The sequence below is a fragment of the Lathyrus oleraceus genome, chromosome 1, assembly GCF_024323335.1.
Source record: "Lathyrus oleraceus cultivar Zhongwan6 chromosome 1, CAAS_Psat_ZW6_1.0, whole genome shotgun sequence".
NCBI classification, from domain to species: Eukaryota; Viridiplantae; Streptophyta; class Magnoliopsida; order Fabales; family Fabaceae; genus Lathyrus; species Lathyrus oleraceus.
In genome coordinates this window covers 9,130,826-9,147,147 of record NC_066579.1, presented here as the reverse complement: position 1 = coordinate 9,147,147, position 16,322 = coordinate 9,130,826, and the positions used below count along the sequence as shown (strand labels likewise).

The 16,322-nt window shown below is 35.0% G+C and overlaps 1 protein-coding gene across 1 annotated transcript; it reads left to right on the top strand.

The window, feature by feature from the left end:
- Positions 1-10,048: 10,048 nt before the first annotated feature.
- LOC127121645 (kinesin-like protein KIN-14Q) lies at positions 10,049-15,537 on the top strand. The gene is made up of 14 exons (XM_051052117.1): positions 10,049-10,302; positions 10,413-10,475; positions 10,567-10,986; positions 11,121-11,182; positions 11,265-11,475; positions 11,655-11,731; positions 11,826-11,925; positions 12,025-12,300; positions 12,406-12,691; positions 12,832-13,206; positions 13,475-13,512; positions 13,600-13,763; positions 13,983-14,108; positions 14,398-15,537. The coding sequence occupies exons 1-14, from the start codon at positions 10,212-10,214 to the stop codon at positions 15,184-15,186; spliced, it is 3,078 nt and encodes a 1,025-aa protein (XP_050908074.1). The 5' UTR covers positions 10,049-10,211; the 3' UTR covers positions 15,187-15,537.
- Positions 15,538-16,322: the final 785 nt, after the last annotated feature.

The window sequence follows — 16,322 nt, the reverse complement described above, 5'->3', positions numbered from 1 at the left end:
TTGGTGTACGAAGTCGTATGCTGCTGATTCACACAAAAATGGAACCACCAATTTAAATAACCATTTGTTGCATCAATGTAAAAAAATTCCCAAGAGTGTTCTTGATCCTACTCAAACCACTCTTAGCCTTCAAGAAGGCGGTAAAGCAACTAGTAATAATACACTTGTTGGTATCCATTTTGATGTTGAATTATGTAGACAAGCTTTAGCTAGAATGATAATTGTGGATGAGTTGCCTTTTTCGTTTGTTGAAAATGAAGGATTTCGTTATTTTATGAGTGTTACACAACCTAGGCTCCCACTTCCGGGAAGGATTTCAATTACTAGGGATTGTTTGAGTCTTTACATGAGTGAAAAACATAAGTTTAGAGACTTGTTTACTAAAACAAATCAAAGTGTCTGTCTAACAACTGATACTTGGACTTCCGTGCAAAATATTAATTATATGGTTCTTACTGCGCATTTCATTGATCAAGACTGGAAGTTGCGTAAAAGAATTCTCAATTTTTGTCCAATAACATCTCATAAGGGAGAGATAATTGGGAAAAAGATTGAAAAGTGTTTGGAGGGTTGGATGATAGATAAGGTTTTCACCATCACAGTTGATAATGCTGCTTCAAATGATGTTGTTATCTCTTACCTAAAAAATAGAATGGAGGATTGGAATTCACATCCATTAAAAGGAGAGCATTTACACGTCAGATGTTGTCCCCACATTCTTAACCTTGTTGTCAATGATGGGTTAAAGTTGAAGAAAGTGCATTCTTCAATTTCCAAAATTAGGAGTGCGGTTCGATATGTTCGTCAGTCACCTGGCCGTTTAGATAGGTTTATGACATGTATTAAAGAAGTTAGGATACAAGACAAGTCTACAGTGCAATATGATTGTCCCACTAGGTGGAACTCCACATACCTTATGCTTGAAAGCGCATTGAAGTTTCAAAAGGCCTTTAAAAGATTAGGTGAGAAGTGTGTTGAGTATGCGATGTTGGAAGGTGGTATCCCAAATAATGAGGATTGGGATAATACCAAGTGTTTTGTGAAATTTTTGAAGTTGTTTTTTGAAATCACTACAAAGGTGTCAGGTTCAACTTATGTAACATCTTCTACATATTTCATGGAACATTGTACGATATTGGGGGCATTGAAGACTTGGACGGAATATCATAAAGATGACCCATTACTTACAAATATGGCTAATGCTATGAACGACAAATATAATAAGTATTGGGGGGATGTCATAAAGATGAATAAGCTAGTCTTTATTGCTGTCATTTTTGATCCTCGACGTAAGTTTCAGTTTATTCGGTGGGGATTGGATAAGTTTTATGATAAGGAAGTTGCTGATTCTCTGTGTGATAAGGTGAGGCAAACATTAAACAAAATGTTTGAAAGCTATAGTCTTTTCTTAAGTAAAGGCCAAGTCGAAAGTGATGCACAAGAAATAGAGCTATCAGAATTTGTTACATCTTCTGATCATATGGATGATCAATTTGAGAAGGACATGGACCAAGATTCAAATTTAAATAAAAATGAAGTGGATTTGTATCTCATGGAGACGAGGGAGAAGAAAAGTCAAGATTTTGACATCTTGAATTGGTGGAAGGTAAATTCCACCAAATACCCTACTCTTGGTATAATGGCTAGAGATATCTTGGCTATGCCAATATCTACTGTTGCTTCGGAGTCTGCTTTTAGAACCGGGGGTAGAGTTCTTAGTTGTTATAGGAGCTCTCTTACACCAAACACTGTTGAAGCTTTGATATGTGCACAAAATTGGTTAAGATCTTCCCCTTTGAAAATGGATATTGAAGAGCACTTGGAAGACTTGGAGAAGCTCGAACAAGGTATATATAAATTTGTAAATTTTATTTGTTCATGATTCTATTTTATTCAATTGTTTGTTTTGTCTAACATTTGTTAATATATTTGATATATTTTTAGAAATGGCTTCGATCCCGCAACTAAATGAAGGATTTTCTGATATTGAATCTGATTAGTATACGTGCTTGAAAAAAAGGTATGTGTTTTAATATTTTATTCATCAGCCTTAGCTGGTTTATATAGTGAAGATACAATAATTACAATTTATTTTATCCTTAATTGAGAATAAAGAAAAATAAAGGTAGTATTAAAGACAATAATAAAATCGGAAATAATATATTTTCCAACACCCCCCTCAAGTTGGTGCATAGATATCTATCATGCCCAACTTGTCTATCAAATACTCAAAAGTAGGCCTTGCCAAACTTTTGGTCAGGATATCCGCAGTTTGTTGACTTGAAGTCACGAAGGGTAGACATATGATTCCCGCATCTAACTTCTCCTTTATGAAGTGTCGATCAATCTCGATATGCTTGGTTCTGTCATGTTGAACTGGATTATGAGCTATGCTAATAGCAGCTTTACTGTCAGAGTACAATTTCAATGGAAGCTCAATTTTCATCTTAAGTTCTTATAGGACTCTAAGGATCCATAATCCTTCACAAATACCTTGAGACATAGCTCTAAACTCGGCCTCTGCACTACTCCTTGCTACAACTCCTTGTTTCTTGCTCCTCCATGTCACAAGATTACTCCAAACATAGATACAATATCCAGATGTTGATCTTCTATCTGTGACTGAACCTGCCCAATCGACATCGGTGAAGATAGACACATTTTTTTCAATAGTCTTTTTAAAAAATAATCCTTTTCCAGGATTTCCCTTCAAATATCTCAGTATCCTATATACTGCCTCAAGATGTTCCTCGAAAGTAGAATGCATAAACTGACTCACTACACTAACTGAGAAAGCAATATCAGGTCGGGTGTGTGACAAATAAATCAATTTCCCAACCAATCTCTGATATCTCCCAGTATCAACAGAAACATTACCTTCTCCCCAAAGTTTAGCATTAGGATCCATAGGGGTATCTGCAGGACGACATCCACTCATTCCTGTTTCTTTCAACAAGTCTATAATGTATTTCTGCTGTGAAACCACAATACCATTTTTTGATCGAGCAACCTCCATACCTAGAAAATATCTCATGAATCCCATATCCTTGATTTCAAAGTCTACTGCCAATTTCTCTTTTACTCTTGCCATTTCCACTGTATCGTCTCCAGTAAGGACAATATCATCAACATAAACAATCAGGACAACAACTTTCCCATCGTGGGAGAATTTTGTGAACAAGGTGTGGTCAGCCTGTCCTTGGATGTACCCTTGTTTCTTCATGGACTGAGTGAATTTTTCAAACCAAGCTCTAGGGGACTGCTTTAATCCATACAAAGACTTATTTAGTTTGCACACATTTGATCCAAATTTGTTTTCAAAGCCAGGAGGAATGTCCATATATATTTCTTCTTCTAGATCGCCATTAAGAAAGGCATTCTTAACATCTAACTGGTACAAAGGCCAATCCAGGTTAGCAGCAAGAGACAAAAGAATTCTGACAGTGTTCAATTTTGCAACAGGAGAAAATGTCTCCGAGTAATCTATACCATAGGTCTGAGTAAAGCCTTTAGCCACCAAGCGAGCCTTGTACCTTTCAATTGACCCATCTGAATTATACTTCACAGTAAACACCCATTTGCATCCAACTGTCTTCTTGCCATATGGTAGTGGCGTAACACTCCAAGTTTTGTTCTTTTCTAGAGCTTTCATCTCCTCAAGTACAACTTCCCTCCACTTTGGAATTTCTAGAGCAACCTGTACACTTTTTGGAATTTCTACACTAGACAATTTTGAAGTGAAGGCAAACATAGATGAAGACAAATTTGAATATGATATAAAATTGGACATGGGATGTTTAGTGCAAGATCTGACAGGTTTTCTAATGGCAACAGGATCATCTATATCAGGATACAAAATACGACTCTCAGAAACAGAGATAGACTTACCTTTTCTTTTGTTAGGAAATTGATCATTCCCCGATTCAGATTCCTGGCAGTGTTGAGATGTGGACTTGTCCTTTCCTTTATGGTGCTTTTTCACAAAAACCTTTCCTTTCCAAGTCCCGTTTCCTAATTCAAATTTGTTTTGTTGAAGTGACTCATTATTTTGTGGCATTTCAATTATATCATCATTATCATCGTTTTCAGGATTCTCATTATTTTCTACAAGAGAAAATGTAGGCTCGGATTCACAAGGTTCCTTACTCATGACAGGAGTAGGATCAGATAAAGAATCGCGGCCATTTTCTGTTGGTGCAGGTGTAAAAAACTTAGAATTTTGTGATATTGGTAAAGATAAGTTATTTAAAAACCTCATGTCCTCAATTTGAAACGAGTCTTCTTTTATCTCCCCCCCTTGAAGATGAGTGTCATCAAAGAAAGGTTTATTTTCAAAGAATGTAACATCCATAGTGACAAACATTTTCTTATTTTTTGGATCAAAACATTTATATCCTTTTTGGGCTGGGGAGTATCCAACAAAGACACATTTTATAGCACGTGGCTCAAGTTTTCCAACATTTTTATGTTCATGAACAAAGGCTGTGCAACCAATGATTTTTAAAGTCAAATCAGTTAAAACACGAGTACTAGGAAAACATTATTTGAAGACGTTAATAGGAGTTTGAAAATTGAGAATTTTGGAGGGCATTCTGTTAATTAAATACGCAGCTGTTAAAACAGCTTCGCCCCACAAATAATTTGGTACTTTATTTGAAAAAAGTAGAGCTCTAGCAACCTCTAGTAAATGTCTATTTTTCCTTTCGGCCACTCCATTTTGTTGAGGAGTATTAGGACATGAACTTTGATGAACAATCCCATTTTTTAGAAAAAAATCACCCAGGATAGTGTTAAAATATTCTTTGCCATTATCACTTCTAAAGATTTGGATATTTGTTTGAAATTGGTTCTGCACCATTAAAACAAAATTCTTTACAGCCTGACAAACATCTGATTTTCCCTTTAACAAGTACACCCAACATACTCTTGTATGGTCGTCTATAAATGTGATAAACCATTTTTTGAGAGAGAGTGTACTTGTACGGTTAGGGCCCCAAACATCACTGTGTATAATAGAAAAAGGCTTTGATGGTTTATAAGGTTGTATTGAAAACTGGGAACGATGATGCTTTGCAAATTCACATGCTTCACATTTAAACGAAGAAAAGTTTTTATTGTGAAATATCTTAGGAAACAAGTGTTTTAAGTAACGAAAACTAGGATGACCTAATCTTAAATGTCATACCATAATGTTGTCATCTTTATTATTCAAAACGGAAAAAGACTCAAAGCAGGAACTTATTGTTTTTTAAGGTAGTTGTGATGCAGATCCAATTTCAAGGTAGTAGAGTCCTCCACTCTCCTTAGCACTGCCAATCATCTTCCCCGAGTTCAAATCCTGAAAGACACAGTGAGATCGGAAAAAATTAGTTTGACAATTTATATCTTGGGCTAATTTACTCACGAATATTAAATTACAAGATAAATTTGGAACATGAAGGACATTTTTAAGTGTTAACATTTGAGACAACACAACTGACCATTTACCTGCAATGGCTGAAAAAGAGCCATCTGCAATTTTTATTTTTTGATTACCTGCACATGGACTATATGAAGAGAACAAAGTAGATTCACCTGTCATGTGATCGGAGGCTCCTGAATCTACTATCCAAGTATGACTGGGACTGACACTAAGAAATGCAGAATTACCTTTTGTTGCTATAGAGCAAGAAGGGGTTGGAGACTCAAGGAGTTTGTACAGTCTGTCTAGTTGCTCCGTAGTGAATGGGAACTGAGACGGAAGAGATTGCTGCCCTTGATCAGAATTACTAGCCTGAAATGCACGACCACTTTTCTTCTTCCAGTTAAGAGGTTTGCCTTTGAGCTTCCAACAAGTTTCACGTGTATGCCATTCGCGCTTGCAGTGATCACACCAAGGAACTTTGTCTGACCTTCTTCCCTCGTCAAGGTTCCTAGTAGCCAGAGCTGAGCCTTCAGATTCAGAATTTCGTTGTATCTTACCCATCATAATTCCTTGTCGTGCCTCTTCCCTTCTTATTTCTGCAAAATATTCACGAAGAGTTGGCAATGGTACTTTTCCTAAAACTCTACCTCTTACCTCATCAAGGTCTTTATTGAGCCCAGCGAGAAACATGAATACACGATCATTTTCTTGCCTCTTGAGAAACAAAACACTGTCTTCTGTACACCTCCACTTGTCATCATAACAGAGATCTAACTCTTGCCACAGTGTTAACAGTTCATTGTAATAAGCAGTTACACTCCTGTCACCTTGTTTCGCATGCCATAACTTTGATTTTAAACCAAAAATTTGAGAGGAGTTTTGAATATCAGAGTATGTTTCCTTAACATCTTCCCAAACATCCTTTGTAGAAGGTAAAAACATGTAAGGCTTACCTATTCCAGTTTCCATAGAGCTTACCAGCCACGCAATAATCAAGGAGTTTTCCGACTTCCATTGTTTGTAACGAGGGTCTCCTGTTGCCGGTTCAGCTACTGCTCCGGTTAAGAAATCAATTTTTCCTTTGCTATCCAATACCAATCGAACGGTTTGAGCCCATTCATTGTAGTTATTCCCATTCATTTTAGGGATATTGACCTTGAGGGAGTATGAGGAACCCTCTTGATCATTACCGCCTATGTTGGAATAACCGTCACCAAAAACAATGTTGTTCCTGTTTCCATTGTTGCCGTCATTACTGCCACTGTTTATGACCACCGAAGGTTCCTCATGTACACCGTTTCCGCGGCCACCGCCGTTTCCACGGCTGAAGCCCGAATCAGATTGTTGTTGGTCGCCATTACTGCTATTGTTTATGACCACCGACGGTTCCTCATGTACACCGTTTCCGCGGCCACCGCCCGAATCAGATTGTGGTTGGTCGCCATTGTTGGATCCAGTGCAGGCTTGTGATAGGGGAGGCCACATGTTGTTGTCATTCTCCATAGGAGGTTAATAGAGTATGTGAATTGGGTCAAAAAATACGTACAGGGAAATTTTATGGTAACCCCTAACCCAGTGCTCTTGATACCATACTAGAAAAAATTGGTAAAAGCTGTTATATTTTATTCATCAGCCTTAGCTGGTTTATATAGTGAAGATAGAATAATTACAATTTATTTTATCCTTAATTGAGAATAAAGAAAAATAAAGGTAGTATTAAAGACAATAATAAAATCGGAAATAATATATTTTCCAACATATTTGATATATTTTTAAAAATGGCTCCGATCCCGCAACTAAATGAAGGATTTTCTGATATTGAATCTGATTAGTATACGTGCTTGAAAAAAAGGTATGTGTTTTAATATTTGCTTCCTTTTAAATTCCGTTGTGGATAAGGGTTATATTAGTATGTGTTTTAATATCTCTGTTTGTCGTCAAGAGGTATAATATATTTCTATGCTTTCTTTCTCTTGCATTGTTATTCACTTGGATCTTGAATCGGTTATTCTGATTTTTGTTCAGGAATGCTCAACCGCAGTTTCAGTTTATCGTTATGAATCGCAGAAATACAGGTTCAGATTTGTTGAAATTTTACTGTTCTTCAGATTTGGTATAAATATCCTTTATATTTGTATAAGATCATGTTTTACTATTTTGCAGATTACGTTAATTTGAAACCTAATGAACTTGTTATTGTTGCCATTGCTGCGCAAATCTTAATTCCTGAACTAATAATATCCAAATGTAGTTACTGCTTAATATTAATTCCATGATAGGTAATCAATCAAACAGTTTATCTTTGATGTTATTGTCTGCTGATTTCTTCTAAATTAATTATCGTCACTATGAAATATATTTACTACTTTCTGCATCAAACAGTTTTACTGTCCCTACTCTCTGCGTCGGTTGTGTGTATGTCTGAATCTGTATCATCTATTCCCTATTTGAATGTTTGTAATAACTTTAAGTTGTTTCTGTTTCTATCTCTCGGAATAGTATGCACGGTGCTTTAACTTCTTAAATGTTACATTTTATCCCAATGCGTTGCCTGCTGCGTATATGTTAAATGATTCAAAACAACAATGTTTTTGTTATTCTGTTTGTGATGAAACTTGTGATTTCAAACCGTAAAACAACTTCATTTAATAAAAGTATTCAATGAGAAGGTCAATCATTCACGACATTTGATTGTGCTTGTACAAACTTCAAACTATCTATATATTTGATACCCCAACTTAATTACTATTGCATGTTATGCCTGATGTTTTTATACGCTGTAGTGAGTTTCAGGAACATGACCTAGTGTCACTCATCACCCAAAGCCCTGTAGAGTCATCTTCAGCTGCGGCTACTGCAACTGATGCTGTATTGAAAAATTTCTTTAACGTATGTCATTAGCTGCATATCAATTTTTTATGGCTTTTTGCTGGATACTTTATCAGTGTCAATTTTAAGTTTGGATTTTGATTTTATGATTATAGATGTCTCTGGCTTTAGAAACCTTTGATTTCAATTGTTGCAGGCACCTAAGTTTACTGGACCTTATGCTTCTAATGTAGATAGTTTTCAGCAGCCTTACCATTCTGCGACTGTCAATTCTACTGTTCCCAGTGTTTTTTTGCCTCCTGTACATTCTCTTCAAATGCCGTCTACTTCTCTTAAAAGAATTAACAGTGGCAATCCGGTTACTAATCTTGTTAAACCTTCCACCTAGTGCGGCTGTTCATCATTCCCAGAATCTGCCACACGAACTTCAATATTATTATGAGAAAACAAACGCCATTGTGAACAAACATGAAGAATTATGAATTATCAACTATGTAGTTTTTTTATGAACAAAGAGAAAGTTTAATTGTAATTCATAATTCTATTTTTACAAATCTCTTTTTTATGAATACTATTTTTATAAGTTTGGTAATGTGTGAATTGTTATTCGGTAATGTTTATGTATGAATGATTTGGTATTTATTTATTATTGATTATACATAATAAAAGTATTGTAAAAAACCACATCAACCGAACCAATTCAAACCACATTGGTTTGGTTTGGTTTTTTTTAATCTTCAACCGAACCAAACCGAACCGCGTGTTTTTCTCTCTTGCGGTTCAGATGATTTTTAACATTAAAACCGCTCAAACCGCACCGCGAACACCCCTAATTCCGTGAGATAATAAAGTGTATCAACCACGATAGGAAGATAACGAGGCTGATACAACCACAATATCCATGATTTTAGAAAGTATTAATAACATTTAGACTAAAAGATGTTGCCATGACTAGTTTAACCTCATCATTCATGGACTTTTGTTGAGAGATGATACTCAATAACATCGTCTTTTCATCTTTCCATTGGTGAGATAAACATCACTTTGGGCGATATGTCTTATCTTCAGCATTGGTCTATCAGAGGTCAATTATTGAATCACTATTCCATTCATAGAGTCAAGGCACTATAACGAATGATTCAACACTTAAGAGCTGATGCTAATGAATCCGACTTCGAGATTAAATTTGAACATATTACTATATTATTAAATGTAATAACTAAGTGTAACAAATTACAATAAATTATATATATCATTTTAAAAACAATTATAATTAAATTCAAATATATTTATCGATTCAATTGTAATGAATTAAATGTATATATAATCTTTACATAAATTAAATCTTTTTAAAAATATATTTGAAATTGTCAAATAAAACTCTTAAGAGACAAAAATATTAACATATATACATTGTAAAAATACCTATATTTTACCAATAACAATAATTTTTTCTGATATTATTATTAAAGTCATGCTAACTTAACTTAACTTAACTTAACATGTATCCTAAATACACATTAAATAAATAATTTTTTGTGTCAAAATATGTATTAGATATTGTGTTTCTAGAGTTATTCTTTTACACCAAAAGAAGACAAATTACATATTTTTTCTTTAATGAGTCAATCAAAATTATTGTTTCTCCATCCAAATTCAAAGTGAAAAAGAAAAGTGTGACGTCACGTCACGTGTACTTGGGTTAATCCAAAGCACAAAGCACAAACTCCACCAACAAACATCTTCTTCACCCGCTTCTCACCCTTCAAATTTCAAACCTTTCAACGGTCAAATTTTCTCAGTAAGGAAACTTTTCACAATCTTCATTTTTTGTAACGAAATCGTACCAAAACATTCCCCTTTTTCACCATCATTATAACCTTCTTAAAAAGCAAACATCGTTATTATTATTATTCATGTTATTTTTATTATTTCAGTTTTTCAAAATTTCAAACGGTTTGTGTGCATTATTTTATCCATGGAAGATAAAGGATGGAATCACTATGATCATGACCCTCTTCTTCTCACTGACGCTTCTTTTCGACAACAACCACAAACCATTTCCACTCGTGAGAATCCATTTTCCTTCTCTTTTTGGGTCAAATCAAAATTTCGTTTACTTCAAAGTTCTTAATTCCATTATTGAAATCGTGTACCCTTTTGAATTGATTTTTTTTAGGGGTTTTGCAAACATCACTTAGCTCTCTGAATTCAGCTATGGCGACAGATCCTCAATCTTCTGGTGAGAACCCTAGTTATGGTTAGGATAAACAAATATGTAAAATTGAATATTTTCATTGTTTTTGATGGGTTATATTGAATAATCTGTGTAGGATTGTGTCGGGAAAGTGAAAGCTCAGAAAGGAACAGCGTGCAATTCGATGATCCAATTGTGAAAAGTTTGGTTGATGAGGATCCCGGAAGGTCGATTTTAGGGTTTTCTATGACTTCACCAGATTTGGTGATCTGTTCTGGCTCACCGGATATTGCTGGAATCAGTTATTGTGATTCTCCTGTGATGTTGAAGAGCAATAATCGCTGCAATTTGGATTCGTCTATGGAGCTTTCTCTTGAGAATGGAATCAATGAGTCTGAAGTTGAAGTTTCTAAAGTTCACAAGACACCAACTGTTAAATTCTCGAACGTGTGTCAAACTTTTGAACCGGAAGAGGAATTACTATCGCCCGAAGCCTCCTTCGAGCTTCATAAACCGCCGGTAACTAAAGTCGAGTCACTGCAAGACTACTTTCCCGGTAAGTTCAATTCTTTGTATTTCTAATGGTGAACAATGTTTTTGAAATTTTGAATAATTAGCTATACATAATGTGATGTTCGTTGGTTATAGTCCACATTGCATTTTTACAACAAAAATTTACATTAAATTCAGGAGATAATGAAATGTTGGAAGATGCTGGAGTGTCTCAGGAAGCAGAGATGGAGTTCTCAGAAGTATGTTTCTCTATATTAAATAGTGATAGTTTTCTTACTTTGATGAGGAAAATGTGTATGATCTCAAACAATAATGTTGTAGGATGTTGACGACATTGGAGTAGAAGAGAAGTTTCTGAAGCTGAAAAGAGATTTTGAGTGTCAGAAGAAGGAGCTGGCGGTAACAAAGAGGGAGTTGGGGGAGCTCAAGAAGGAGAATCATCAAAAACGTAGTGAATGTCAAGAAGCTTTGAACTCCTTAAAGGAGCTTCAGAACGAGCTAATGCGCAAGTCGATGCACGTAGGATCTTTAGGTAAGGCATTCTCCTTTCTCAACTTAATATATAACTAATATATTCAGAGTTTTTAATGATATGACGATTACAATTGATTGACCGAGTAAAAACTCTTTACACCGATAGTGTTCATGAATTAAATCCATATACTCAAGGTTATGTTTATTTAATATCCACTGATATTCTTGGTCTTGCAGCATTTGCTATTGAGGGACAAGTGAAAGAGAAAAGTAAGTGGTTTACAACACTGAGAGACATGATGAGGAGATTGAAGGTATTGGTATCCTAACACAGTTGAATCAATGACAAGCAAATTTTAAAAGAGAAAATTATATTTATAATGTGTTTGTCAATTTCACTGGATACAGATTATGAAAATGGAACACATTAAGCTATTAGAGGAAGCAGAGGCATACAAGAAATATGAAGCAGATATAAGCGAATTGGGACTCATTATCAAGTCTAAAAGTAATTACACATTGTGGCATTATGAATCTCAATGTTATATTTGTTTAGTTTTTTCCTTTTGCGTTCGTACTAATTTTTTTCTTATATCTCTTTTTAAAGTGAATGAACAACTAGAGTTAAGTGAAGATCTCAAGTCCAAATATATAGAAGGGACCAAGATTCAAAAAGAGCTTTACAATAAGGTATTAGAGTTAAGAGGAAACATAAGGGTCTTTTGCCGGTGTAGGCCGCTCAATGCTGAAGAGATAAAAGGAGGAGCCACAGTGGCCTTAGATTTTGATTCTTCTAAAGATGGCGAGCTTACTGTTATGTCAAATGGATCTTCAAAAAAGACTTTTAAATTTGATGCTGTCTTTGGCCCTCAAGTTGAACAAGGTAATTAATGAAGCATTAACTCCATATATATACTTTTTCTTTTCTATGTTGTGCTGAATTGAAGATAGATTCTCATTTTGAATATTTAATTGTTTTGCTTCATAGCTGATATCTTTGAGGACACTATACCATTTGCAACCTCAGTTTTAGATGGATACAATGTATGCATTTTTGCATACGGACAGACTGGTACAGGAAAAACCTTCACAATGGAGGGAACAGAAGAGGCTCGCGGAGTTAATTTCAGGACTCTTGAGAAAATGTTTGATATAATCAAGGAAAGACAAACCCTCTATAGTTATGAGATCTCCGTAAGTGTCTTGGAAGTGTACAATGAGCAAATAAGAGATTTGTTGGTTTCAGGAAATCATCCAGGAATGTCTGCAAGAAGGTAAACTAACAAACCATTTGATTATTTTTGCAGAGGTGGAAGTTTTTAAGAGATTAAATCCCGTTTTTAAAGGAAAGCCACACTTTAGCTTGGTTTTTTCTTGTAGTTTCTAGTAAGTAACAAAATGTGGTTAATTGTAGATTGGAGATAAGGCAAGCTGGTGAAGGAATGCATATTCCAGGTTTGGTTGAGGCACATGTGAACAACATGACTGAAGTGTGGGAAGTCCTACAAACTGGTAGCAATGCAAGGGCTGTAAGCTCAACCAATGCGAACGAGCATAGTAGTCGATCTCACTGCATTCACTGTGTCATGGTTAAGGGAGAAAACTTGTTGAATGGAGAACACACTAGAAGCAAGTTATGGCTTGTGGACTTAGCAGGCAGTGAAAGAGTTGCAAAGACAGAAGTACAAGGTGATAGATTGAAGGAGACACAAAATATTAATAGATCTCTTTCTGCACTTGGTGATGTCATTTCAGCTCTTGCAACTAAAAGTTCACACATCCCTTTCAGGTTATCATCCTTTTTTTTTCAATCCTAAATTTTTAAAGTTGAAATAGCTTATGAACCATTATAACTTATGATTAGCACTTGTGGGATTGTTTGGGAGAGCTTTGCAGAAACAACTTAAGCCGTTTTAAGCCTATTTTCATAGGTTATTTTAGGATAATTTATAGCTTATATGATAATCAGTTGTCCTGTAAGTGCTTAATTACGTAGTTTATCCAAACGGGTCTTGGTTTATTGTCAATATTGAAGATCAATTGTTCTTCACTATCAGGAACTCCAAGCTTACACACTTGCTGCAAGACTCATTAGGTACTTATTTAGAAGATTCAATTGTTATTAGGTACAATTCTGTGCGAATGTGATTTATGAACTTGATGAACAATCTTGTTTCTCTAGGAGGAGATTCAAAGGCGCTCATGTTTGTACAAATCAGTCCTAATGAAAACGATTTGAGCGAAACGATTTGCTCTTTGAACTTTGCTAGTAGAGTAAGAGGAATAGAATTGGGCCCTGCAAAAAAACAGTGGGACACCATTGAACTTCTGAAACACAAACAGATGGTATGATTGTTATAATATTTTGTTTCATTTTACTACTTAACTGTGATATATGTAGTTTGTTTCATTGTCGATTTGTTCATCATTTTCAATTTGTTCCATTGTCGATTTGTTCTTCATTTTCAATCTGTTTCATTGTCGATTTGTTCATCATTTTCAATTTGTTTCATTGTCGATTTGTTCATCATTTTCAATTTGTTTCATTGCTTACTTGTAATTTAGGCTGACAAAACTAAACAAGAGCTAAAACTTAAGGATTTTCAAATCAAGAAGATGGAGGATACAATCCATGGATTAGAGTTCAAAATGAAGGAAAGGGATCATAAAAACAAAAGTCTTCAAGACAAGGTAACATATTAAAGCCTTATTTGGATAAACAACTTGATGAAACGCTTATAGCACAAGTGCTCAAGTATAAACTATTTTTATAAAAGTTATATGTGTTTTCATAAGCTATTTTGAATAAGTTTTGGAAGTAAGCTGTAAATAGCTTATGGACATGCCATAAGCTATTTCATCCATAAGCTCTCAAACAATATCAAACAATCCAAAAATAGCACAAGTTTTTTTTTCTTTTTCTTTTAAACATTACGACTTATGATTTTGGGTATCTTATACATATTACAAAAATTTGAAGGTGAAGGAACTGGAATCACAGCTGATGATTGAGAGAAAGCTAGCGCGTCAACACGTAGACTCAAAGATAGCTGAGCAGCATCAAATGAAAAATCAAGAAGAGCAAAACAATTCAATTTTGAGACCAACACCACTTGCGAATCGACCATTAGCAACTCTCAAGAATTGTAATGATCCAACAACTGGTGGAAATTCAGCTAGACCCTTAATGGAGAACATCATCTTAAAACCTTACAATATACCCTTTTCTACAATAGAAAGCTCCATCAAGTACATTGATCAGAATGAGAAAGAAAACAACCCCGACATGGCCGAAAATAAATCCCTACTTCCAAAAAGGACAGCAAGAGCTTCTCTATGCACAATGACACCGCGTGGCATTCCTTCTGCAACTACTTCAAGGAGGAACTCTCTGATTCCTCTCCCAAGTTTAACACATTTTCAAACACCATTCATACCAAAGTTAACAAACCAAGAAGTCATTGAGGAATCAGAAACAATGCAACCATTACAAGGTCATTGTGAGAGTCCTAAAGAAGTGAAAAGTGGTGTTAAGAAGATAGGTAACATATTAAGAAGAAGCTTGCATAGAAAAGGCCAGGCGAAGTCTCCACTACAGCATATGAGAAAAGTTGGTGGTGTAAATGTAGGCATGGAGAAATTGAGAGTTTCTATTGGAAGTAGAGGGAAATTGGCACAGAGGGGGGTGCAAGTTGGAAATGGTAGAAGAGGTGGAGGTGCTAAAGAACAGAAGAATAGTCATAAGGACAAGGAAAGGGGGTGGATATAAAAGATGAGGTGATCTAGTTTTTAAAATAAATTTTAGTTTTTAAAATGATTTCTTGTGTGGATAGATTAATTGATTTGTTGTGTTTTTTAGGCATGGAAAATGTATCTCATTTTTCATGTGAAATGGGAGCTAATTTGTTTTTAAAACTTCATGGGAGAATGGAGGAAGTCTCTTGTAAATTCTGCATGTGGGGTGTGTAATTTTTCTTTAACTTGAAGCCACGTCTCTAGAGATGACTGTTAGAATAACTGTTGTGTGTAATTTTTCTTTAACTTCAAACAGTGAAGCCCACATCTCTAGAGATGACTGTTAGAATAACTGTTGTGTATTCTTTTCATTTGAATTCGCCCATCTCAAATCTTTGATTCAGGAAAAAAAGGTTTAGAGGAAAATATGGAGTCACTGAAGTATTAAAAAAAATTCATAAGTGGAAAATTTGTTTAGAAGAAAGACAAAAATGTGAGACAGAAAGATCATTTTAATTTTGAAGAGTTAGATTTTTTTTAGTAATCAAATTCCACCATTGACAATGAGACAAATATTCAAATCTAGTTTTAGATTTTTTTTTGTCCATGAGAAAAAGGAAGAGATATTTTTTCTTCAAAAATACTCTTTCCATTCTTATGAGTGCTTCCACACCATCATGAAAAGTTATACCTTTAGAGTTTGGAGATATATCTTCATATGCATCTATTTTAGCCACTTCTCAAGTCAAATTGAAGAGGCTTCCTCATTGTGCCAAAAATTAATTCGGAGATGCATTTCCGTATGCATAAAAAGTGCATCCGAAGATGAATATCACCGAAGATGCATTTCCTGACGATAATGTTTCATATCTCAGGTCAGACATTCCCTCTTCCTCCTTCATTTTTTGAAAAAGTTCTCAAAATAACATTTGAGATATGCAATAGTGAACCTTCTCATCCATCCAGCCAAACATTATTCATTGGAGCTCTACAACATTGAAACTTCTCCTCCTTTCCAACATCTCAAACATTCAAACTACTTCTCGTCATTCTAATAAGGAAACTACTTCTCCTTCTTTCCAGCATCTCAAAAAGATTTTAGGATCTAGGATTTAGGGTATTAAGTACAATAGACAGTAGTATAAACGAAATTGATAGGCTTGAAGAGCA

What these genes read in the sequence shown, in the direction of transcription:
- LOC127121645 (XM_051052117.1), top strand. Translation starts at nt 10,212, where the DNA reads ATGGAAGATAAAGGATGGAATCACTATGATCATGACCCTCTTCTTCTC. An exon ending in GACAGATCCTCAATCTTCTG is followed by an intron (nt 10,476 to 10,566) that starts GTGAGAACCCTA and finishes TAATCTGTGTAG; the next exon opens with GATTGTGTCGGGAAAGTGAA. An exon ending in CAGAGATGGAGTTCTCAGAA is followed by an intron (nt 11,183 to 11,264) that starts GTATGTTTCTCT and finishes ATAATGTTGTAG; the next exon opens with GATGTTGACGACATTGGAGT.